The following is an 18,218-nucleotide window of genomic DNA, read 5'->3' as shown; positions in this document are numbered from 1 at the left end:
AGACTTTGATGGGTTTTGAGGATTTTAATTGAAGATCATTTGTAGACGGAGGATCTTTCACTTCTAGGAGAACTGCCTGGCTCTGTGGCAACAAACTGCACAATCCAAATAAGATGGAAATGATGAGATTAAATCTACAGCTAAATCCAAAATATAAAACAAGGGAAACTGTTTCTCCTCACAAAGGCTAGACAGTCTTCCAAGGGGTGATGGGAGGAAAATCATTGCCGAATATCCGAGTCCTAAAAGGTTAGAAGACCCGTTTATCTGTGGCTGTGTTTGTACTGTGCTTCTCTTTTTTCAGAACAGAGGTTCGTCGGTTCTGGGTGGGTTTAAACAAGAGAGACCCTGAATATGCCGGAGCTTGGGAGTGGTCTGATGGTTCTCCTGTGAGTACACAGAGACATTCACGGAGTGTCCTGGTGACCCATCAACGCTCCGTGGAGTGTTACAGATTTGTCTTTGTGCAGGTGGTGATGTCGTTCATTGATGATAAGAGCGAGGAGGATGACAGGAGGGACTGTGCTGCGTACAGTGACCTGACCAACACGTTCATGCCGCAGCTGTGCGACTCCAAACATGAGTGGATCTGTAAGCTTTCCAGAGGTAAACACGCACAAACACATTCACCTGCACTATCTACACACACATGCTGTTTATACACACATCAGGACTGCATCATTTACCAAACTCTGTTTTACATTGCAGGTGATAAACTGAACAAACCCTACTGGTACACTGAGCGTAAGTAAAGATTGTCTTTAGTTTCAACATTTGGGAACTTCATAGAGGGTTTCCTTTGTGTGTCTACAGTCTGCTGCTGGGTACGACTACATCATTATCATGTGACCTGCTAGATTAAAAAAAAAGTTTTGAGAGAAAGTGCTAACCGACCATTTAATGAGCATAAAATCCAGCTCTGGTAGCAGGCTAAGCCAGAGCCACTTTTTCTATATTTGTGTCATAGCCAGGAGTTTGTCTATATGTAGTCCTATCTTATTACGTGAATTTGTGTCCTGTTTCTGTGCTTGTCCTCGGCCACAGAGAGCGAGCCCTGGGTGTTTTACCGTGGAGCTGAGTACCTGCTGGCCAAGCAGCCCTTTGACTGGCAAGCTGTCTCTCTGGCATGTCAGATGATGGGAGCCTATCTGCTGTCCATTCACTCCAAAGAGGAGCTCAACTTTGTCAAGGAACGCTTGCGGCGGGTCTGTTACTGCCGCTGCTCATAGACATGGATTCTACTTTAAATCTTTAAATTCACAACCTGTTAAATTCAATTCAATTCAGTTTTGTTTATCTAGCAAAAATCACAAAAACATATTGCAAGATAAAGACCCGACAATAATAAAGATCATCAAATGACCCCCTATGAGCAAGCACTGGGTGACAGTGGGAAGGAAAAACTCACTCAGACAGAACCAGGCTCAGGGAGGGGCGGGGCCATCGCAGGCTCGGGGAGAAAGACGGGACAAAATAATGAGATTCCACAGAAATCAGTTTTTATAATCACTTTGAGGTGGTAACAGAATTTATTTCCAGATTACTTGTTAGCATTTTATTTATTAGCATTTGTTTCTAACATTAATTGTATTATAATAGTATTTGATGCAATTAGTTAAAATATTACACAATTTCTTCTTTATTATATTCTAATTCCTACCACTTTAATAATTTAATTTAAATGTAATCAAATGGAAAATTATTCAATAATTTATTGAATACATACATAAATACAGTAAATATATATAAAAAATGTATTTTGATCATTTTAATACTCCTGATGAAGCTCGAATGGGCTAAAAAGTTGATTGTATTAAATTGTTTTTTGTCCCTGCATCACACCTGACCCTCAGTATACATTTTGCATCAGATAATTTTAATTTGACAATTTTTTTTTAACAAAGTGGCATCAGCTGTTGTTGTTATTTTTTAATTATTGTTATTAAATTTTATTTATTGAAGTTGCAGGTCTAACATATCCCCACTACAGAACATGAAAGACAGACAGACTGTGTCGCTATTGTTGACTTCCAAACTTTGTTGGGCTTTTATAGCCACAGTAACCAGATAAAATTGAAAGTATTCAGTTAAATAAATCCACAATACATTAATATTGTAAAGCTACAATAAATACACATTAGCTGCAGAGAAACAAAAAAGCAAAACTGTTAGGAAATACAAAAAAAGGAAATACATTTTTATTTTATTTTGATGATTATGATGCTTTAGTATAATTAATTAAAATGGCTGCAGCTCTAAATGTGCTTTTAGCACTAACCTTTGACCTGAACTGTGAAAGATGTAATATTTGTGACTGGTGTTACTTTATTTCACAGATGGCAGGCCTTAATGGAGAATGCTGATTGTCCATATTTAGATCAGCGATGTGGTATTTCACAGCTACCGTTCACCATGCTCCTAGCATCTCTAGCACTCTCTTGACTTTGGATGAATCTACAAGGAGGCTCCAGGGCTAGATTTTTTTAAACAGTTGAAATGTAATTTAAGAAAACAGAAATGAATGAAACTCAGAGCAAAGTGGTTTATATTTCTTTAAGATGTGTTTTCAATGATTTCTAATGTTAAACACTATTAATTCTCTTAGGATTAATGGTCCAGCTGAGTAATCCTACTTCCTAATTGCAGTGATTTCAGTGAAATCAGGACCTTTTGAGGCATTTTCTTGTTTTCAGAGATCCAGACAAACAAGCCAAATGAATGCGCTTAATCACAGAGGTTTGTCTCCATTGAATGGGCCACTACATCCATTCTTCAAACAGTTTACGCACACACTGATTGTACAAGCATGAACACAATGGATTTCCTGACTCGAGTGTTTACAGACGCATAGAGACAAGCTAAAATGCGCCTCATATGTGGACCCTTTAATGCTCGAGCGCTCCCAAAAAGCCTTTTGGATCGGACTAAAGAAGTCTCTTGTGGCGTCGAGGCTTGTGAGAGGATAATGAGAACAAAACAAGGCAGTGAAAGAGGCCAAGAACAGACTAAGCAGGGTGCCTGAAAGGCCCCTCATGTCAGGAGCTCTGAAAAGCCAATCTTCCGGCCTGGTGAAGGATGGCTCGCAAGTTTTCTTTGTCATTTATTTTCTGTTTACTGTGTCTCTTCAGCTCTCGCTGGGCCCGACTGAGTGGTGGATTGGCCTGTCCATTGGTCCGCCTGGACAGGAGGTCAGGTGTGTGGGGATTTTTTTTTGGAGCTTGTATCCCGTTTCTGTTACTGTGAGTGAAAAAATGCTGATGTTATTTTATGAATGTCAGACGTGATTTATAAAATGCAGGTCTTTCGAAGGCCTGTGCGTAAAGGTGTGGTGTTCTGTTTCAGTTTGTGAAACTTGTAAAAGCGAGCAAGAGGAAATGAACTCACGCTGCAAACTATTGCAGATTTGGTGAAATGGGCCTTACATGACTAAGGAAAAGCAGCATAAACAACTGGCCTTTAAAGTGGGGGGAGGGACATAAAGTGGGTGAAAGACAGTGGAAAAAACAGAAAAAAGCTCATTTTTTTAAAATAAAAAAACTTAAACAGAAGTTGGAAAAAGTCACAAAATTGCAAAATATTTCAAACGTTAATAAATTAGAATTGTGAATAAAATTTAAAGCTAATCTTCACTGTCCATCACTTAAGTCTCTACTTAAACTACTTCTAGTCACTTACATAAAGTGACTAGAATAGCTGCAGTGAAATCATCTGTGTGGTCTCATGAGGAGACAGTAACATAAAGAACACGTTTCCATCAGTAACAACATCATCTCTTTAAGTTGATGTTTTGACGTGGAGAAAATCACTGCGTTCGTACCTCAATACTGCATTTTCTTTTTCTAATTTTGGGTTACAATTTGTCCAACATTTACATGGAAACATGACCGATATCGAGGCTCACAGCTGCAGCTTCAGGCGTTTGAGGTACGGTGGCTCACAGCACAGTTTGTAATGGGCAAATCTACTCCAGTTCACTTGTATGAGCATGACTGCATTTACATATTGCCAATTATATTAAGTATGAAAACAGCAGCAGTGAAACCCTGTCAGTCACAGGTAATGAGGTGGAGGTTAGTGCCAATGAAAAATGGGGTTATTAAGGTGAGAGCACTCAGGCGTGTAACAATCCTCATTAACAATTTTTTTTCATGTATTCATTTGCAGGTGGAGTGACAAGACTACAGTAGACTTTCAGAAATTTGATGAAGTGGCTGTTGGCGATGATCTTCGGAGAAGAAGGGCGTGTGTCACCATGTCTTCTTCGTCAGGTAAGCGCGTGCACATGGAAACGCTCGCCCTCGTTTGCGTGTATTACCCTATGCCAGCGCTGAGATCTGCTCTGCACGTTGCAGGGAAGTGGGCACTGAGCAGATGCAGTGATCTCCATGGATACGTGTGCAAGAGAGAAACTGTATCTGTGGTGGAGACCCCCCGGGAACCGCACTACATTGGACGATGCCCGGAGAAATGGCTATACTTTGGACACAAGGTTCAGATAAACGCTTGTTGTCTGTGAAGGTTCTCAGTCATCCAGGTCATCGTAGTCTAAGGAGCTTGGAAAGAAAAGCGTCTGGACTTCTTTAAGTTGCTTGAAGACGTTTCCCTTCTCATCTGAGAAGCTTCTTCAGGTCTAAGAGTCAAATGGTGGAGAGTCCCAGATTTAAACCCAGTGGGAGTGACCCCCCAAAGAGGGACAAAGGATCCCCTGATGATCCTCTACCTAATCACATGAGCCAAGGTGTGAAAACGGGTGTGGGTCTGATAGGTTTGTAGCTTGAACCCATCCGCTGGAACGTTGAAGACAATATAATTACACTGCTAAGCAAGACACAAATAGGCAAAGTTCTTCATGTTACTCGTGCACGGGAGAGACCGGACAGAGCGCCGTCCCTTTGCTTGACCCCAGTTGCTCTCGTCCGTCCTCCCGTAACACTGTCCTTTTATTGAGGTTACATGAATATGCATAGGTTCATTAACATACGACGTCTACATACAAACAAAGAGTACCTTGCCTGTGTGTGTGTGTGTGTGTGTGTGTGTGTGTGTGTGTGTGTGTGTGTGTGTGTGTGTGTGTGTGTGTGTGTTGCTGATCAAAGGGTCAAACATCCTTGGTCAGGAAGAGGGTAGACTAGACCCCCCCCGGTGAGGAAGTCCAGCAGTTCATCTAAACAGAAAAGCACTTAGACTAGAACAGACGTAGCTACGTTAATCCTACCATAAAACAATTAAAACAAGATGCGACCTCTTCCCGTGCTCCCAGGATGTAGGTGTGCATTCTAGTGTGGAATGCACACCAAGCCTCTGTAGCCTGTTAAAGATCACACAACTTATCACTACACAATTGATTATACACCTCTAAGCATCTATGGTTAAATATTTCTAAGCATAAATAACAATCAACAATACAAACTCTAACAGGGTCACAATCAGCCATGGTGTCGGGTGAGCTCATTGTGAAACCTGGCCCCACACTATCATGTGATTTCCTGAGGTCAGATTGCCCAGGGCGTGAGTGGGCGTTAGCAACACGCTCAGACAAAAACTGGTTCACCCAAAAGACAAAACGCCAAAACACAAACTTAACAATGTGGTGTATGCTGTACAGTGCAGCGAGGAATGCCCAGACCTCTACATTGGAGAGACCAAACAGCCACTTCACAAGCGCATGGCACAACATAGAAGAGCCACCTCCACAGGACAAGACTCAGCAGTTCATCTGCATCTAAAGGACAAAGGACACTCTTTCGAGGATGCCAGTGTTCACATTTTGGACAGAGAGGACAGATGGTTTGAAAGAGGAGTGAAAGAAGCCATCTATATCCACTGTGAGCGACCATCTTTGAACAGAGGCGGTGGTTTACGACACCAACTCTCTGCCATCTATAATCCAGTTTTGAGATCCCTTCCCAGACGCCTTAACACCCACTCACACCCTGGGCCATCTGACCTCAGGAAATCACATGATAGGGTGGGGCCAGGTTTCACAATGAGCTCACCCGAAACCCTGGCTGAAATCTGGGACTCTCCACCCTTTGACTCTTAGAAATGAAGAAGCTTCTCAGATGAGAGGTGAAACGTCTTCAAGCAACTTAAAGAAGTCCAGACGCTTTTCTTTCCAAGCTCCTTATAAACACTTGTTCACACACATGCACGCATATATTCAAATACAGATAATGAGACATTTGCATTAGTCTGTGGTAACTCTCCTAATCTGGTGATTCGTGCAAGGACACTGCAGCTCTCTAAGCTTGTTAAGTTGGCATATCTTTAATAGCAGCAGCTCATAATGTGTGCATATGTGCGCTTTTATTAATGCTGTTGTCAGCAACTAAAATTTTAGATATATATCTATAATACTTTTGTGCAGTGTCATACCTAAAATACATTATATCTTCACGTGCAACATTGTAATTTTTAGTTTATCCCACCAGATGAATTTATGCCACAGTCAATTGCTGCTCCTCATGCTGGTCAGGACTGAATCAAACTTGCACACAGCGATTGCCTAATGCGAGGATATCAGAGCCATTTATATGAGGGACCACACACAGCGGGCTATGATCTTAAGTGGGCCGGACCAGTAAAAATCCCCTTTCTGTCAGTATAAATAACTTTAGCTACATATTTAATCCCTGCAATAGGTCAGTATAAGAAAAAGAAGTGCAATTTCAACAGTTTAACCACATGTTTAAAAAAGCAACCAAAGCAATCTGTCAGCATGACTGTCAGGGCTTCAATTCTTAAAATAAATATTTAAAATTACAGAAAAAACTTCTGGTAGCTCATTGCCCAGACTCTTCTGTTATTATAAAGCTGGAAGTTTTTGTTAATTCACAAAACTTTTCTATTTTATTTATTTATTGTACTGTGGACACATTGTAAAAAAAAAACCCCAGAAATATCTATTGTGGATAGATTATATTCAAATATAGATTTATGAAAATACAGTTAAATGTCCAAAGTCTTTTCCCTCCTTCACATTTCCCAAAGATGTCCAGTGGGTTGGGTTGGAGTATTGGCCGATTCTGACCCCCGGGCCTAATGTTTGACACCCATGGCCTTTCACAGCTTTCCCCTTTTCACAAAGATGAGAAGGTGAATACTTGCAAGATAACTTCCCAAAAACCTGCAGCTGCACTTTAGCCACTTCTCTACAAATGCATTTCGTTTACTAGAAGAGCTCACAGATGCTGGCAGGGATACCAAAACCAAATGTGTGCAAGTATTTCCCACAAGTAGCCTAAACACCCTCGAACACCGAGTAAAAACCGTTACAGCGAACATGAAAGGCAGGAAATAATAGTCGCTCTTTTCAGTAAATCATCTGCTTTGGCAGTTACTGCCTCTCAAAGCAAACCTGCTGTCACCGCCCTAATCACAGAGGAACCGGGCAATCTGCCAGTTCAGTCACCTCAGCAATCTGTAACTGTTCACTGTTAAGTAATATGTACAGTATATCTTATTAATAAACTGTGTTAGGTGTGTAGGAAATAAAATGTTTGCATCTGTTGACAATCTGTGTATTGCACACTACTCGACACTGCTACCACATTATTATTACGAAGAGCAAACTGCGCAAAAGTGGCTCATTTTACCGTCTGTGCTTCCTCTAAATTCCCAGCTGCATTTGGGTTTAAAGTAGGATGTTTGTGTTTCCATTCACTGTTTCTGGACTGTTGTGTTTTTAAAGAGCAGCTTCCCCCCACCCCCCACCCTGACAGCACTCGAGCTGCATCAACCTCACAAGAACCAGCACATGCTCACATGAAGCCATATCAATCGATGATGAATGATTGTTTAAATTGTGGATTTTTTGGCATCATCGAAACGATTATTTTGAAATAAATGCAATAGGAAAAATTCTGGTAAAGACTTGACACAGGATCTGAGAGATGCATCTGACCCTTCAGTTCATCCATCTACTTTTTACTGAAGCTTCAGCAGAAATGTTATCAGTGGAAGGGTGGCTGTCAAGAAGCCATTCCTAAGGAAGGGAAACATGGAGAAAAGGCTGAGGTATGCCAGATTACACAAGAACTGGACTGATGAAGTGAATCCAAATTTCAGTGTTTACACAGAAGATCAGGAGAGGTACAACATCTGTAACATCTGGTGGCATCTGTAAAACACGGTGGAGACTGGACTGGATTTCAGACAGGGATGTTGGGAATGTTGTCAAAATTAATGCAATTATGAAGGCAGAAAAGTAGCGTTGGAGTTTGATCCAACATCTAATGCCATCTGGAAAGTATCTAATTGTTGCCTTTCTTATTTTTTTTGCCTTATATGCTATAATTCCATGTATGTTTATGCATTTAAAAAATTGCTGCAATTATTTCCTACTTTCCTCGAAAACTCCAAAAAAATGAGAGGTGAGAGAGGCTTAAGACTTTTGCACAGTACTAGAAGGGAGAGAAACACGATAATAACAAAGAGACTCAACCTTTTGGTTCATAGTTAATGGGGCTTGAACTCCTTAGTCAGAGAAACCTTAACTGCTTTCAAAATACAACAGAGACGCTGTCATTTCCTCGTGTAACGCGACCAGATTTCTCTCAAATTGAATCAAGAAGCAGAGCTCTTGTTGCTGAAACTTTCCCTTTTTGTTAACCAGTAACATTGTGGTTGCATTACCTCCTCCCTCCTACATGCTTTGACTTCTGTATCTTTGAGTCGTGCACACTCCAAACAACAGTCCTGTCAGTGATCTGGGATTTGCATTCATGTTTTGTGTGTGTGGTTGTGTGTGTTGGCAGTGTCTCCTGCTTCACCTCCCTACCAGTCCAAAAGAGGGAAAGAGTTGGAAAGATGCCCAGTCCATCTGCTCTTCTTTTCAAGGCTCGCTAGTTGCCATAGAAGATGAGATTGAACAAGGTAGAGTCTTAGTGAACTGCACAACCATGCGTCAATGATTCGCTGCACAATCACTGCCTGAGAAGACAAACAGCTTTATTTCCACTTTTTTTCCTGTCATGTCATCATTTCTGTAGCCTTCATCACCATGTTTCTCCAGGGAAGCGCTGTAGGTGTGTGGATTGGGTTGAGAGATGAGGACACCATGAAATGGACCAATGGGAGGCCAGTCAGCTACACCAACTGGTCTCCAGTAGAACCAAAGAACCCTCTCAATGTAAGCTGTAGAAAATACCTGAAGTTCACTTTATTAACTGCTAGAACTGCTAGCATATTCTTAATATATGAGCTTGTGACTGTGTGAATATGTAGGAAGTACCTTGCTTTTTGTCCTGTGAGAGCTTAGTACATCCAAGTTACAGTCATTTTATATTAGATAAGGAGAAATAGCACCTCCCACTGCTGTAAAACTGGCCCTTCCAGTGCAGAGATTTGAAGGAAGGCACAGATGATTTGGGCATGTGCAGAGGAAGGATAGCGGAGAAAGGATGTTGAATATGGAGCTGCCAGCCAATTAGGAAAGGAGGAAAACCACAGAGAAGAGTAATAGATGTAGTGAAAGAAGACGTGTAGACTGCTGGTCTGATAGAGGAGGATGAGGGGAAAGAGTGAGATGATGGCAGCCCTAAAGGGAGCAGCCAGAAGAAGAATACAAAAAAAAGAATAATTCATTAAAGCTGTGCAAAATGTATTCGTTCATCTCATTACTTTGGCTTTAGACACTTGGAGTATGAATAAAGTTGATTTGATTGCAGTTTTTGGGCTCAAGTCGTGACATTTTCATAGTTTAAGTCTAAAATTTTGTTTGACTTTATTAAATATACTAAAGTTATCGTATTAAAGAAAATCAGGTGATTCTGGGGCAGTCAACTGGGAGGTAGTGATTCATTGTTCCTGAAACGAGCTTGTCGTGAACAGAGGTGACACATGCTAATAAATGTGCTATTGTCAGTAGTTCTTTAGTAGTGGTTCTTTATGTTCTCAGGAAGACACGTGGCTCCAAGGATATACTGATGAGCCTCTGTGTACTGTCCTGTCCAACAACCACAACTTCCACCTGACGGGGAAGTGGTACGACGAGAAGTGCAGCGAGAGCGGGTATGGCTTTGTATGTCAGAAACCTCAAGGTAAGGCTCCCTCAGGTTCTCTATCTTTGGTTTTTGGTTTTTTGCTCTGAAGGTTTGGATGGATGGATGGATGGATGGATGGATGGATGGATGGATGGCAAAGCTAATTAGCGATCCATTAGCTGTGTATGAACTAATCCATCATGCTGAACCTTGAGTTCTCCCCACACTCCTCCCTGCTTTCTTGTCACAGATCCATCCAAACGCCCCACCCACTCGTATCACCACCTTCTCCCAGAAATTATTGAGTACAGGAACCGCAACTACAAGGTTGTGACTGGCAACCTGAGCTGGTACGACGCGATGAATAAGTGCAAAGGCCATGATTCTGACCTTGTGAGCGTTACAGATGCCTACCACCAGGCTTTCCTTACTTTCCTTGTCAATAGATTGGGAGCGCCGCACTGGATTGGACTGTACAGTGTAGACGTATGTACCTTCTATCCTCTTATCTGTTATGTACTGTATACAGTGGGGCAAAAAAGTATTTAGTCAGCCACCGATTGTGCAAGTTCCCCCACCTAAAATGATGACAGAGGTCAGTAATTTGCACCAGAGGTACACTTCAACTGTGAGAGTCAGAATGTGAAAAAAAAATCCATGAATCCACATGGTAGGATTTGTAAAGAATTTATTCATAAATCAGGGTGGAAAATAAGTATTTGGTCAATAACAAAAATACAACTCAATACTTTGTAACATAACCTTTGTTGGCAATAACAGAGGTCAAACGTTTACTATAGGTCTTTACCAGGTTTGCACACACAGTAGCTGGTATTTTGGCCCATTCCTCCATGCAGATCTTCTCGAGAGCAGTGATGTTTTGGGGCCGAGCAACACGGACTTTCAACTCCGCCACAGATTTTCTATGGGGTTGAGGTCTGGAGACTGGCTAGGCCACTCCAGGACTTTCAAATGCTTCTTACGGAGCCACTCCTTTGTTGCCCGGGCGGTGTGTTTGGGATCATTGTCATGTTGGAAGACCCAGCCTCGTTTCATCTTCAAAGTTCTCACTGATGGAAGGAGGTTTTGGCTCAAAATCTCACGATACATGGCCCCATTCATTCTGTCCTTAACACGGATCAGTCGTCCTGTCCCCTTGGCAGAAAAACAGCCCCATAGCATGATGTTTCCATCCCCATGCTTCACAGTAGGTATGGTGTTCTTGGGATGCAACTCAGTATTCTTCTTCCTCCAAACATGACGAGTTGAGTTTATACCAAAAAGTTCTACTTTGGTTTCATCTGACCACATGACATTCTCCCAATCCTCTGCTGTATCATCCATGTGCTCTCTGGCAAACTTCAGACGGGCCTGGACATGCACTGGCTTCAGCAGCGGAACACGTCTGGCACTGCGGGATTTGATTCCCTGCCGTTGTAGTGTGTTACTGATGGTGACCTTTGTTACTTTGGTCCCAGCTCTCTGCAGGTCATTCACCAGGTCCCCCCGTGTGGTTCTGGGATCTTTGCTCACCGTTCTCATGATCATTTTGACCCCACGGGATGAGATCTTGCGTGGAGCCCCAGATCGAGGGAGATTATCAGTGGTCTTGTATGTCTTCCATTTTCTGATGATTGCTCCCACAGTTGATTTTTTCACACCAAGCTGCTTGCCTATTGTAGATTCACTCTTCCCAGTCTGGTGCAGGTCTACAATACTTTTCCTGGTGTCCTTCGAAAGCTCTTTGGTCTTGGCCATGGCGGAGTTTGGAGTCTGACTGTTTGAGGCTGTGGACAGGTGTCTTTTATACAGATGATGAGTTCAAACAGGTGCCATTCATACAGGTAACGAGTGGGGGACAGAAAAGCTTCTTACAGAAGACGTTACAGGTCTGTGAGAGCCAGAGATTTTCCTTGTTTGAGGTGACCAAATACTTATTTTCCACCCTGATTTACGAATAAATTCTTTACAAATCCTACCATGTGGATTCATGGATTTTTTTTTTCACATTCTGTCTCTCACAGTTGAAGTGTACCTCTGGTGCAAATTACTGACCTCTGTCATCATTTTAAGTGGGGGAACTTGCACAATCGGTGGCTGACTAAATACTTTTTTGCCCCACTGTACCTCTGTAGTGTGTTTGTGTGAGATATTACTGTGTGTATCTTTAAACAAATTCTTTTTGGACATACACAGACTGCTTCCGATACCTAAACGGCTTTCTTGGTTATGTGCGCCTGGTTAGCCTAAAGGCTAAATCACAATCACCAGGAGGTTTTTGTCAGCTGTTTGGGGAATACACATTTTTCCCTAGCAACTAGATTGTCACACAGCAGTCTCTAGGCCTGTATGACTGGGGCCATCTTCACGTGATCCTACACACATCACACATCAAGTTAGCGCCACATGGTTAGTGGTCACGTGTCTGCAAAACCTCAGTGTGAAGAGTTCAGAGTTATGCAGTACATTTTTTGTTAAAAAGCATTTCTACCAAGCTCCTGTCTTCAGATTTAACGCATTCAATTTAATTGTTATTAAGAAGGAAAACTTCAAAGATTTAACTTCAATTAACTTACATTTGTTGTTTTTTGGTGGGTTTTTTTTTTAAATGTTATTATCTTTTCCAGCAAACTCACTTTGTCCTTGCACACTTTGTTTTTTTGCAGAAAAGTCCACTTCTTTGGACAAGACTAAAAGGTTACAGATCATTAAGCATGCAGATGAAAATGTTGCAAGTTGTGAAAGCAACAGTGAGAATGAAATACTGAACGAAACAATCAGTATTAACCTCAAAGCACAACCACATATGATGACACAAAACGACAGCACATCCTTATTGCTGCACACTAACAGAATAATAAGCAATAAACCGAAGACATTACACCAGACGAAGCACTCAGAGTGCAAACCTTTCCCAAGGCAGCTCACTCAGTGGACAGTATTTGCTTTTAAGTAAACAGTATTTGTTTTTGTACATATATATATTCACCTTGTTTTCCTTGCTCCTTTTAAATGTACTTTAAGATCTTTGTAGTCCAGAAAAAATAAAGCATCTTGGGATCTGCTTGAAAGAAAGGCAGACATGAAATGCAAAAGTGATATCAGACATCAAATATGACATGATATTTGAAGGAAAACTAAAACGTGATACTTAGAATCCCCATACATTATTCTCTGTATGCCTCTATGTTGTCGGTACAAACATTGGCAGTAAGAAACAGTCTTAAATAGCTCCATAAAGCTGTTGATCTGTTGATCTCAAAGAGAGGTCAGAGGTCAAGTGTGACATGACATTTTAAATCTTTATGCACTACTTTCTATATGTTACACACAACACACTTATAAGGCTTTTTGTGAGTTTTAAATAAATCATTAAGTTGGCCTTGAAGACTTCGGTGGATGGAAGCCAACCTTTAATAGCTTCTTAACATGAACCCACACTACATACCTTTTAGCAGAATGCATTAAAAACTTTTCAAACCGTTATGTTTACAACCAGAATGAGCCTCACACATGTAAACACAACCAAAAAAATATATCCTCCTTGGTGTATATATAGTGTACTGCTGTCACACAGTTGAGATAGCATTGTGTGCCAACTTCCTACTTTCTAACAGTCTGAACAATCAGATTAAAGGGACCTGTTTCAGTGTCATGGGATCTGATTTGTGACTCCTGATAGGTGAGGCTGTGGACTTCTGCTGACAAAGGGAAGTGATATTTAGACGTTTCTGGGTGTGTGGGATTTAGCGGAGTTGAAGCAAAAGCATTTGATTATCGTTTACTAGAGGACGTCACTCTAGTTAATATCACTGTCTTATTCCTTAGTGAGACTTCTGTTGGCGTGTTGCCCATGTAGAGATCTCATGGGCACGTGTTTTCCCGTCAGTCTTCCTAGCCACTGTAAAATATCGTGAGCGTCGAGACAAATGAACACAGTGTGTGTGAGGAGCCGATTTCCTCTATTATATGTATTTTATTACTCATGTTAAAGATAAGCCAGCTACTCATTTTTATTGTAGGGTCTGCCTTACAGTATAAAGCGCCTTCAAGCGCCTGTTGTTGTGATTTGGTGTTGTATAAAGAAATTGAATTAAATTCAATTAGCAAATTTTAGTCAGTAATACATTGACCGGTAGCTAGATGCTTCCTCAGAAACATATATCTCCTTAAATAAAGTTTTTTTATTTTTAAATATATAACACAACAGATGGTTTTATGCAGTAAAATATAGAATAAAATGTGTGTTGGGCTGAAGAAATACACCTGACACACTGGTAGAAAGCCAGCGCTAATGACAGTTTATCCACGCGAGCGTCAGCACTGATTGCAGGAACATTTTGGTTGCTTCTTATTTAAAGTTAAGTCATGACTGACACTTTGTGACTGTGCTTCCTTACAGAGCGGCATCAATTATCAGTGGTCGGATGGCAGCGACACAGTGTACACGCACTGGGACGCAGCCGACGACGATGACGACTTTGAGACCGGCGAGTGCGTGTACATGGACGTGAATGGAGGCTGGCGGCGAGCTGACTGTGAAACACTGCTGCCAGGAGCCCTGTGCCATGTTCCCCAAAGTCCCTCCAAGCCAAGTCGGTGCTACTTCAGTGAAAATCCGTGCACCCGACATTGCATCTATTCAGCTTTTGGTTTCTGTAGTTCACAGCGGAATGTGTGAAAATACCCATTTCCTGCCTTCTCCTGCTGTCCCTCGCAGGCAATAAACCGTTAACCGCGAATGTGATGGCGTGTCCCTCCACATGGGTGAAATTTGGACATGGTTGTTACAGCTTTGAGTCCGTGGCGGAGAAACGTAGTTTTGAGAAGTCAAGAGAGCACTGCAGGAATAAAGGTAAGCTATTCGTCGGATATGACTTACAGTCACTACCAACGCAGCTGCTATCTGTTAATGTTTCCAGACCGATAGCTGTAAATTATCTTATTTCTCAGCTGTTTTTTCAGACTGTGACATGACGTGTTGCTTTTTGAGTTTCTTTAACCTGCTTTACTTTGTCAGACAAGTTCTATTTAAGTGATTTCTTGATTCAACAGGTCTGCCAATAATCAGGCCTGGGTGTGGCTAGTGAAATTAAGTGTGGTTAATCCCAGTTCATTCATGATTCACCAAGGAGAGGAACTACTTTTTCAAATAGGGACAAATAGATCTGAAGAGCTTTTTTCCCTTAATAACTGAAGCCATCATTTTAAAACTGCATTTTGTGTTTACTCGGGTTATCTTTCTCTAATATTAAAATGTGCTTGTTTATCTGAAACATCCGAGTTTGACAAAAAATCTCGAAATCAGAAAAGGGGGAGATACTTTTTCACAGCACTGTGGGACCACATGCAGCACCTAGATTAATGAAGCTTAGCTGAACTTGGCAAGAAGTTCAGAAGCAGGATGAAACAACGAGCCTGTCTCTCTGCAAAGATAACATCCACCCACAGCAATAAAAAGTAAAGTGTAAAGTTAAGCTGTGTTTTGTTTTGTTTTTTGCGGCGGGTTATTTGTCTGGTATTTTCTTTGATTTTTTCCTTAAGACGTCTCTTCTCGCCTGCCAACTTCACAGTTATAACAGGACAGAGCCAAGTTGTTGTTTCACCCTGCTTCCTATCTTCTATCTCTTCTAAGTCAGGCTAGCATTCTCAGCGTATCTGCTCATATATTGCATTGAAAAATGAAGGTTAAATTCAAACGTCTGCCTTTTAGTAAGAAAGCAAATAAATATTTTCGTCATATTCGCATTCCTTTGCAACACTAATTATCGTGAGTGTGTCATGTTTCTGTTTTTGTCACCCACTAGTCAACACCTCCGATGTCCTGACCATTGAGGATGAGACAGAGAACCGTTTCATCATGGAGCAGCTCTGGTCATCGAGGCTCCTTCCCCAGACCTTATGGTTGGGGATGCACTTCAATGTTGACAGTAAGAGTCAGTCGCTTTTCTGTACCATCAGATAAACACAATGTCGTGTCATTAAAGTGAGGAATCTGCTTTTAGCTGACTCTATGGCCTGGGTAGATGGTTCACCAATGGAGTACACCAACTGGCCCCACAAAGGTCCAAACCCCAAGCTGCTGACTGAGGATTCCTGTGTCACTACTAGGGTAGTTGATGGTACTTGGCACTTTACACCGTGCACAGAGCGGCTTGGCTTCATCTGCAAAATCATCTCAGGTAACGTGAATCAGAGGCTCCCAAAATCTGCACCTAAGTCACAAAGAAAATAAAAGAACTGACATTATAACAAAAGTGGAGTACAGAGAAGATTAGATACAAGACATAAAAGTAAACTCCTTGTTCACTCTGCTGGAGGAAGATTTGAATCAAACTCTAAATATTATTTCTACGTCTTTCAGCTCAGTGTTTTGGCTTTCCAACTGACAGCCAGTTTTCAGTGTTTTGGGTGAAAACAGTAGAGCAGCCAAACAGCTCCTTCTGAACACAAATCAAGCAAGCAACTATTTGGTGAAGTATTTTGCTTTCTCTTGGAAATCCATCCATCCATGCTCATCTGTGTTTGCAGCTCATTTTAATGCTCTCAACGTGGACAAGTCAAACTTCAAAACAGGGAAGGCAGGATAGTTAAAAGTGCTATAACCCTATGCAGAAGGTTGTGCTCATTCTAAACAGATAAACAGCCTGGAAACTAAATTTGTGGCTCCTAAAGAACACTACCACAGGAGGCATGTGTAGAAACTGTGAGCATTACACTCACTGCCCACTTAATTCATTAATATATGAATTTAAATATCTTATTAGAAAGTCACATGGCAGCAACTTGATACATATAGGAAAGTAGACGTGCTGAAGTTCAAAACTGAGTATCAGAATGAGGAAGAAAGATGACTTAAGTGACTTCAAACGTGTCATGGTTGATGGTGATGGTGATGGAGTAATCTGAGTAATTCAGAAACTGCTGACTAACTACTGGGATCTGGGCTTTAGCGAGTATGACCCTAAAAAGAGCAAATAGCAAGCAGCAGGTTTCTGCAAAAATGGTTTGTCAAGTCATGTCAGCTTTATTTATATAGCACATTTAAAGGACATCAAGTGTCGGCCAAAGTGAAAGTGAACAGAGAGACAATATAATCAAATAAAAATAGATAAGATAAAAAACATTGTAACACATCCATATATACACACACAGGCAGACTCTTATATATACTTGTTTGTAGAAATATACATGTATGTGTACATATGCACATGCATATACAAAAGTGTACACATACACACACAAGCACACATACGTGAACATAAAATACATGTATACATATACACAGGCGGAACAGGCTTGAGTGACAGATGCCTAAATAGAGAGAGTTACAGTAGTCAAGACGTGATGATATGAAGGCATGGATAACGGTTTCCAGATCTTTAGATGATATTTTTGAGTTTAGAAATGCTCCTGAGTTGGAAAAAAATGCCACAAACAACTGAGTTTATTTGTTTGTCCAGCTTGAGGGTAGAATCGAAAATGAAACCAAGATCTTTTACATGGGGATGTACATTAGCTGATAGTGGGCCCAAGTCCTTTCTTATGAGACTAACAGACTCTTGCTTACTGAAAAACTCTGTCGATGTCAGAGGTCAGAGAAGGGTAGTCAGACTTGTTCAAACTTATAAAAAGGCAACAGTAAGTCAAATAACCACAGGTTACAAGCACATCTCTGAATACACAACAAAGGGTTACAGCAGCAGAAGACCACACCAGGTGCCACCCCTGTCAGGCTACAGTTTGCGCAGGTTCACCAAAATTAGACGTTAGAAAATAGGAAAAATGTTGCTTGGTCTGATGACTCTCAATTTCTGCAGCAGCATTTGGATGTTGAGGTCATACCATGGACTAAACAACATAAAAGCTTAAATCCCTCCTGACTTGTATTTACTGGTTCATTGTGGTGGATTCACAGGTTTCTTTGTTTGTCTGTTTGTTTTATATATTTAGCTCTATAGAAATGGTTAGAAATCATTATTGAGACCTAAAATAAATCAAATGTTCATATTGATTCTTTTGATAATTGTTGCTGCACCGTAACATAACATTTGAAAGCATAAACTTTTCCTATTTATTGATCTTTGCTGCATATTCTCACCTGATGAGTTCAAAACGGTTGTGCATTTCTTTTCCAGATGGAAATACTGAGGTGGAAGTGAAACCGCTGAATGGTAAAGTGCATTTCAAGCTAAATAACTTAAAAACATTGAATGTTTTTCCGTAGGTTTGATA

General features: G+C 41.0%; 1 protein-coding gene across 3 annotated transcripts in view; it reads left to right on the top strand.

Annotated features, from left to right (window-relative positions):
* The window catches only part of pla2r1 (phospholipase A2 receptor 1), a 32,051-nt gene that overhangs the window by 12,750 nt on the left and 1,083 nt on the right, over nucleotides 1-18,218 (top strand). For 2 of the 3 annotated variants that reach the window (XM_014412423.4, XM_004543388.6), the window contains 16 exons: nucleotides 305-389; nucleotides 471-606; nucleotides 709-744; nucleotides 1,045-1,205; nucleotides 3,129-3,193; nucleotides 4,165-4,268; nucleotides 4,353-4,489; nucleotides 8,757-8,874; nucleotides 8,991-9,130; nucleotides 9,899-10,040; nucleotides 10,234-10,469; nucleotides 14,386-14,578; nucleotides 14,704-14,838; nucleotides 15,791-15,913; nucleotides 15,989-16,165; nucleotides 18,122-18,157. In XM_014412423.4, coding sequence (XP_014267909.3) covers nucleotides 305-389; nucleotides 471-606; nucleotides 709-744; nucleotides 1,045-1,205; nucleotides 3,129-3,193; nucleotides 4,165-4,268; nucleotides 4,353-4,489; nucleotides 8,757-8,874; nucleotides 8,991-9,130; nucleotides 9,899-10,040; nucleotides 10,234-10,469; nucleotides 14,386-14,578; nucleotides 14,704-14,838; nucleotides 15,791-15,913; nucleotides 15,989-16,165; nucleotides 18,122-18,157 — 2,024 coding nt within the window. Of the gene's footprint in view, nucleotides 1-304; nucleotides 390-470; nucleotides 607-708; nucleotides 745-1,044; nucleotides 1,206-3,128; nucleotides 3,194-4,164; nucleotides 4,269-4,352; nucleotides 4,490-8,756; nucleotides 8,875-8,990; nucleotides 9,131-9,898; nucleotides 10,041-10,233; nucleotides 10,470-14,385; nucleotides 14,579-14,703; nucleotides 14,839-15,790; nucleotides 15,914-15,988; nucleotides 16,166-18,121; nucleotides 18,158-18,218 lie in introns of those variants that run through there. The other variant, XM_014412424.4, reaches the window with a different exon arrangement.

The sequence above is a fragment of the Maylandia zebra genome, linkage group LG1 (assembly GCF_041146795.1).
Source record: "Maylandia zebra isolate NMK-2024a linkage group LG1, Mzebra_GT3a, whole genome shotgun sequence".
Classification (NCBI taxonomy): Eukaryota; Metazoa; Chordata; class Actinopteri; order Cichliformes; family Cichlidae; genus Maylandia; species Maylandia zebra.
The sequence above is the reverse complement of the archived record's forward strand: the minus strand, read 5'-3'. Positions and strand labels throughout refer to the sequence as shown.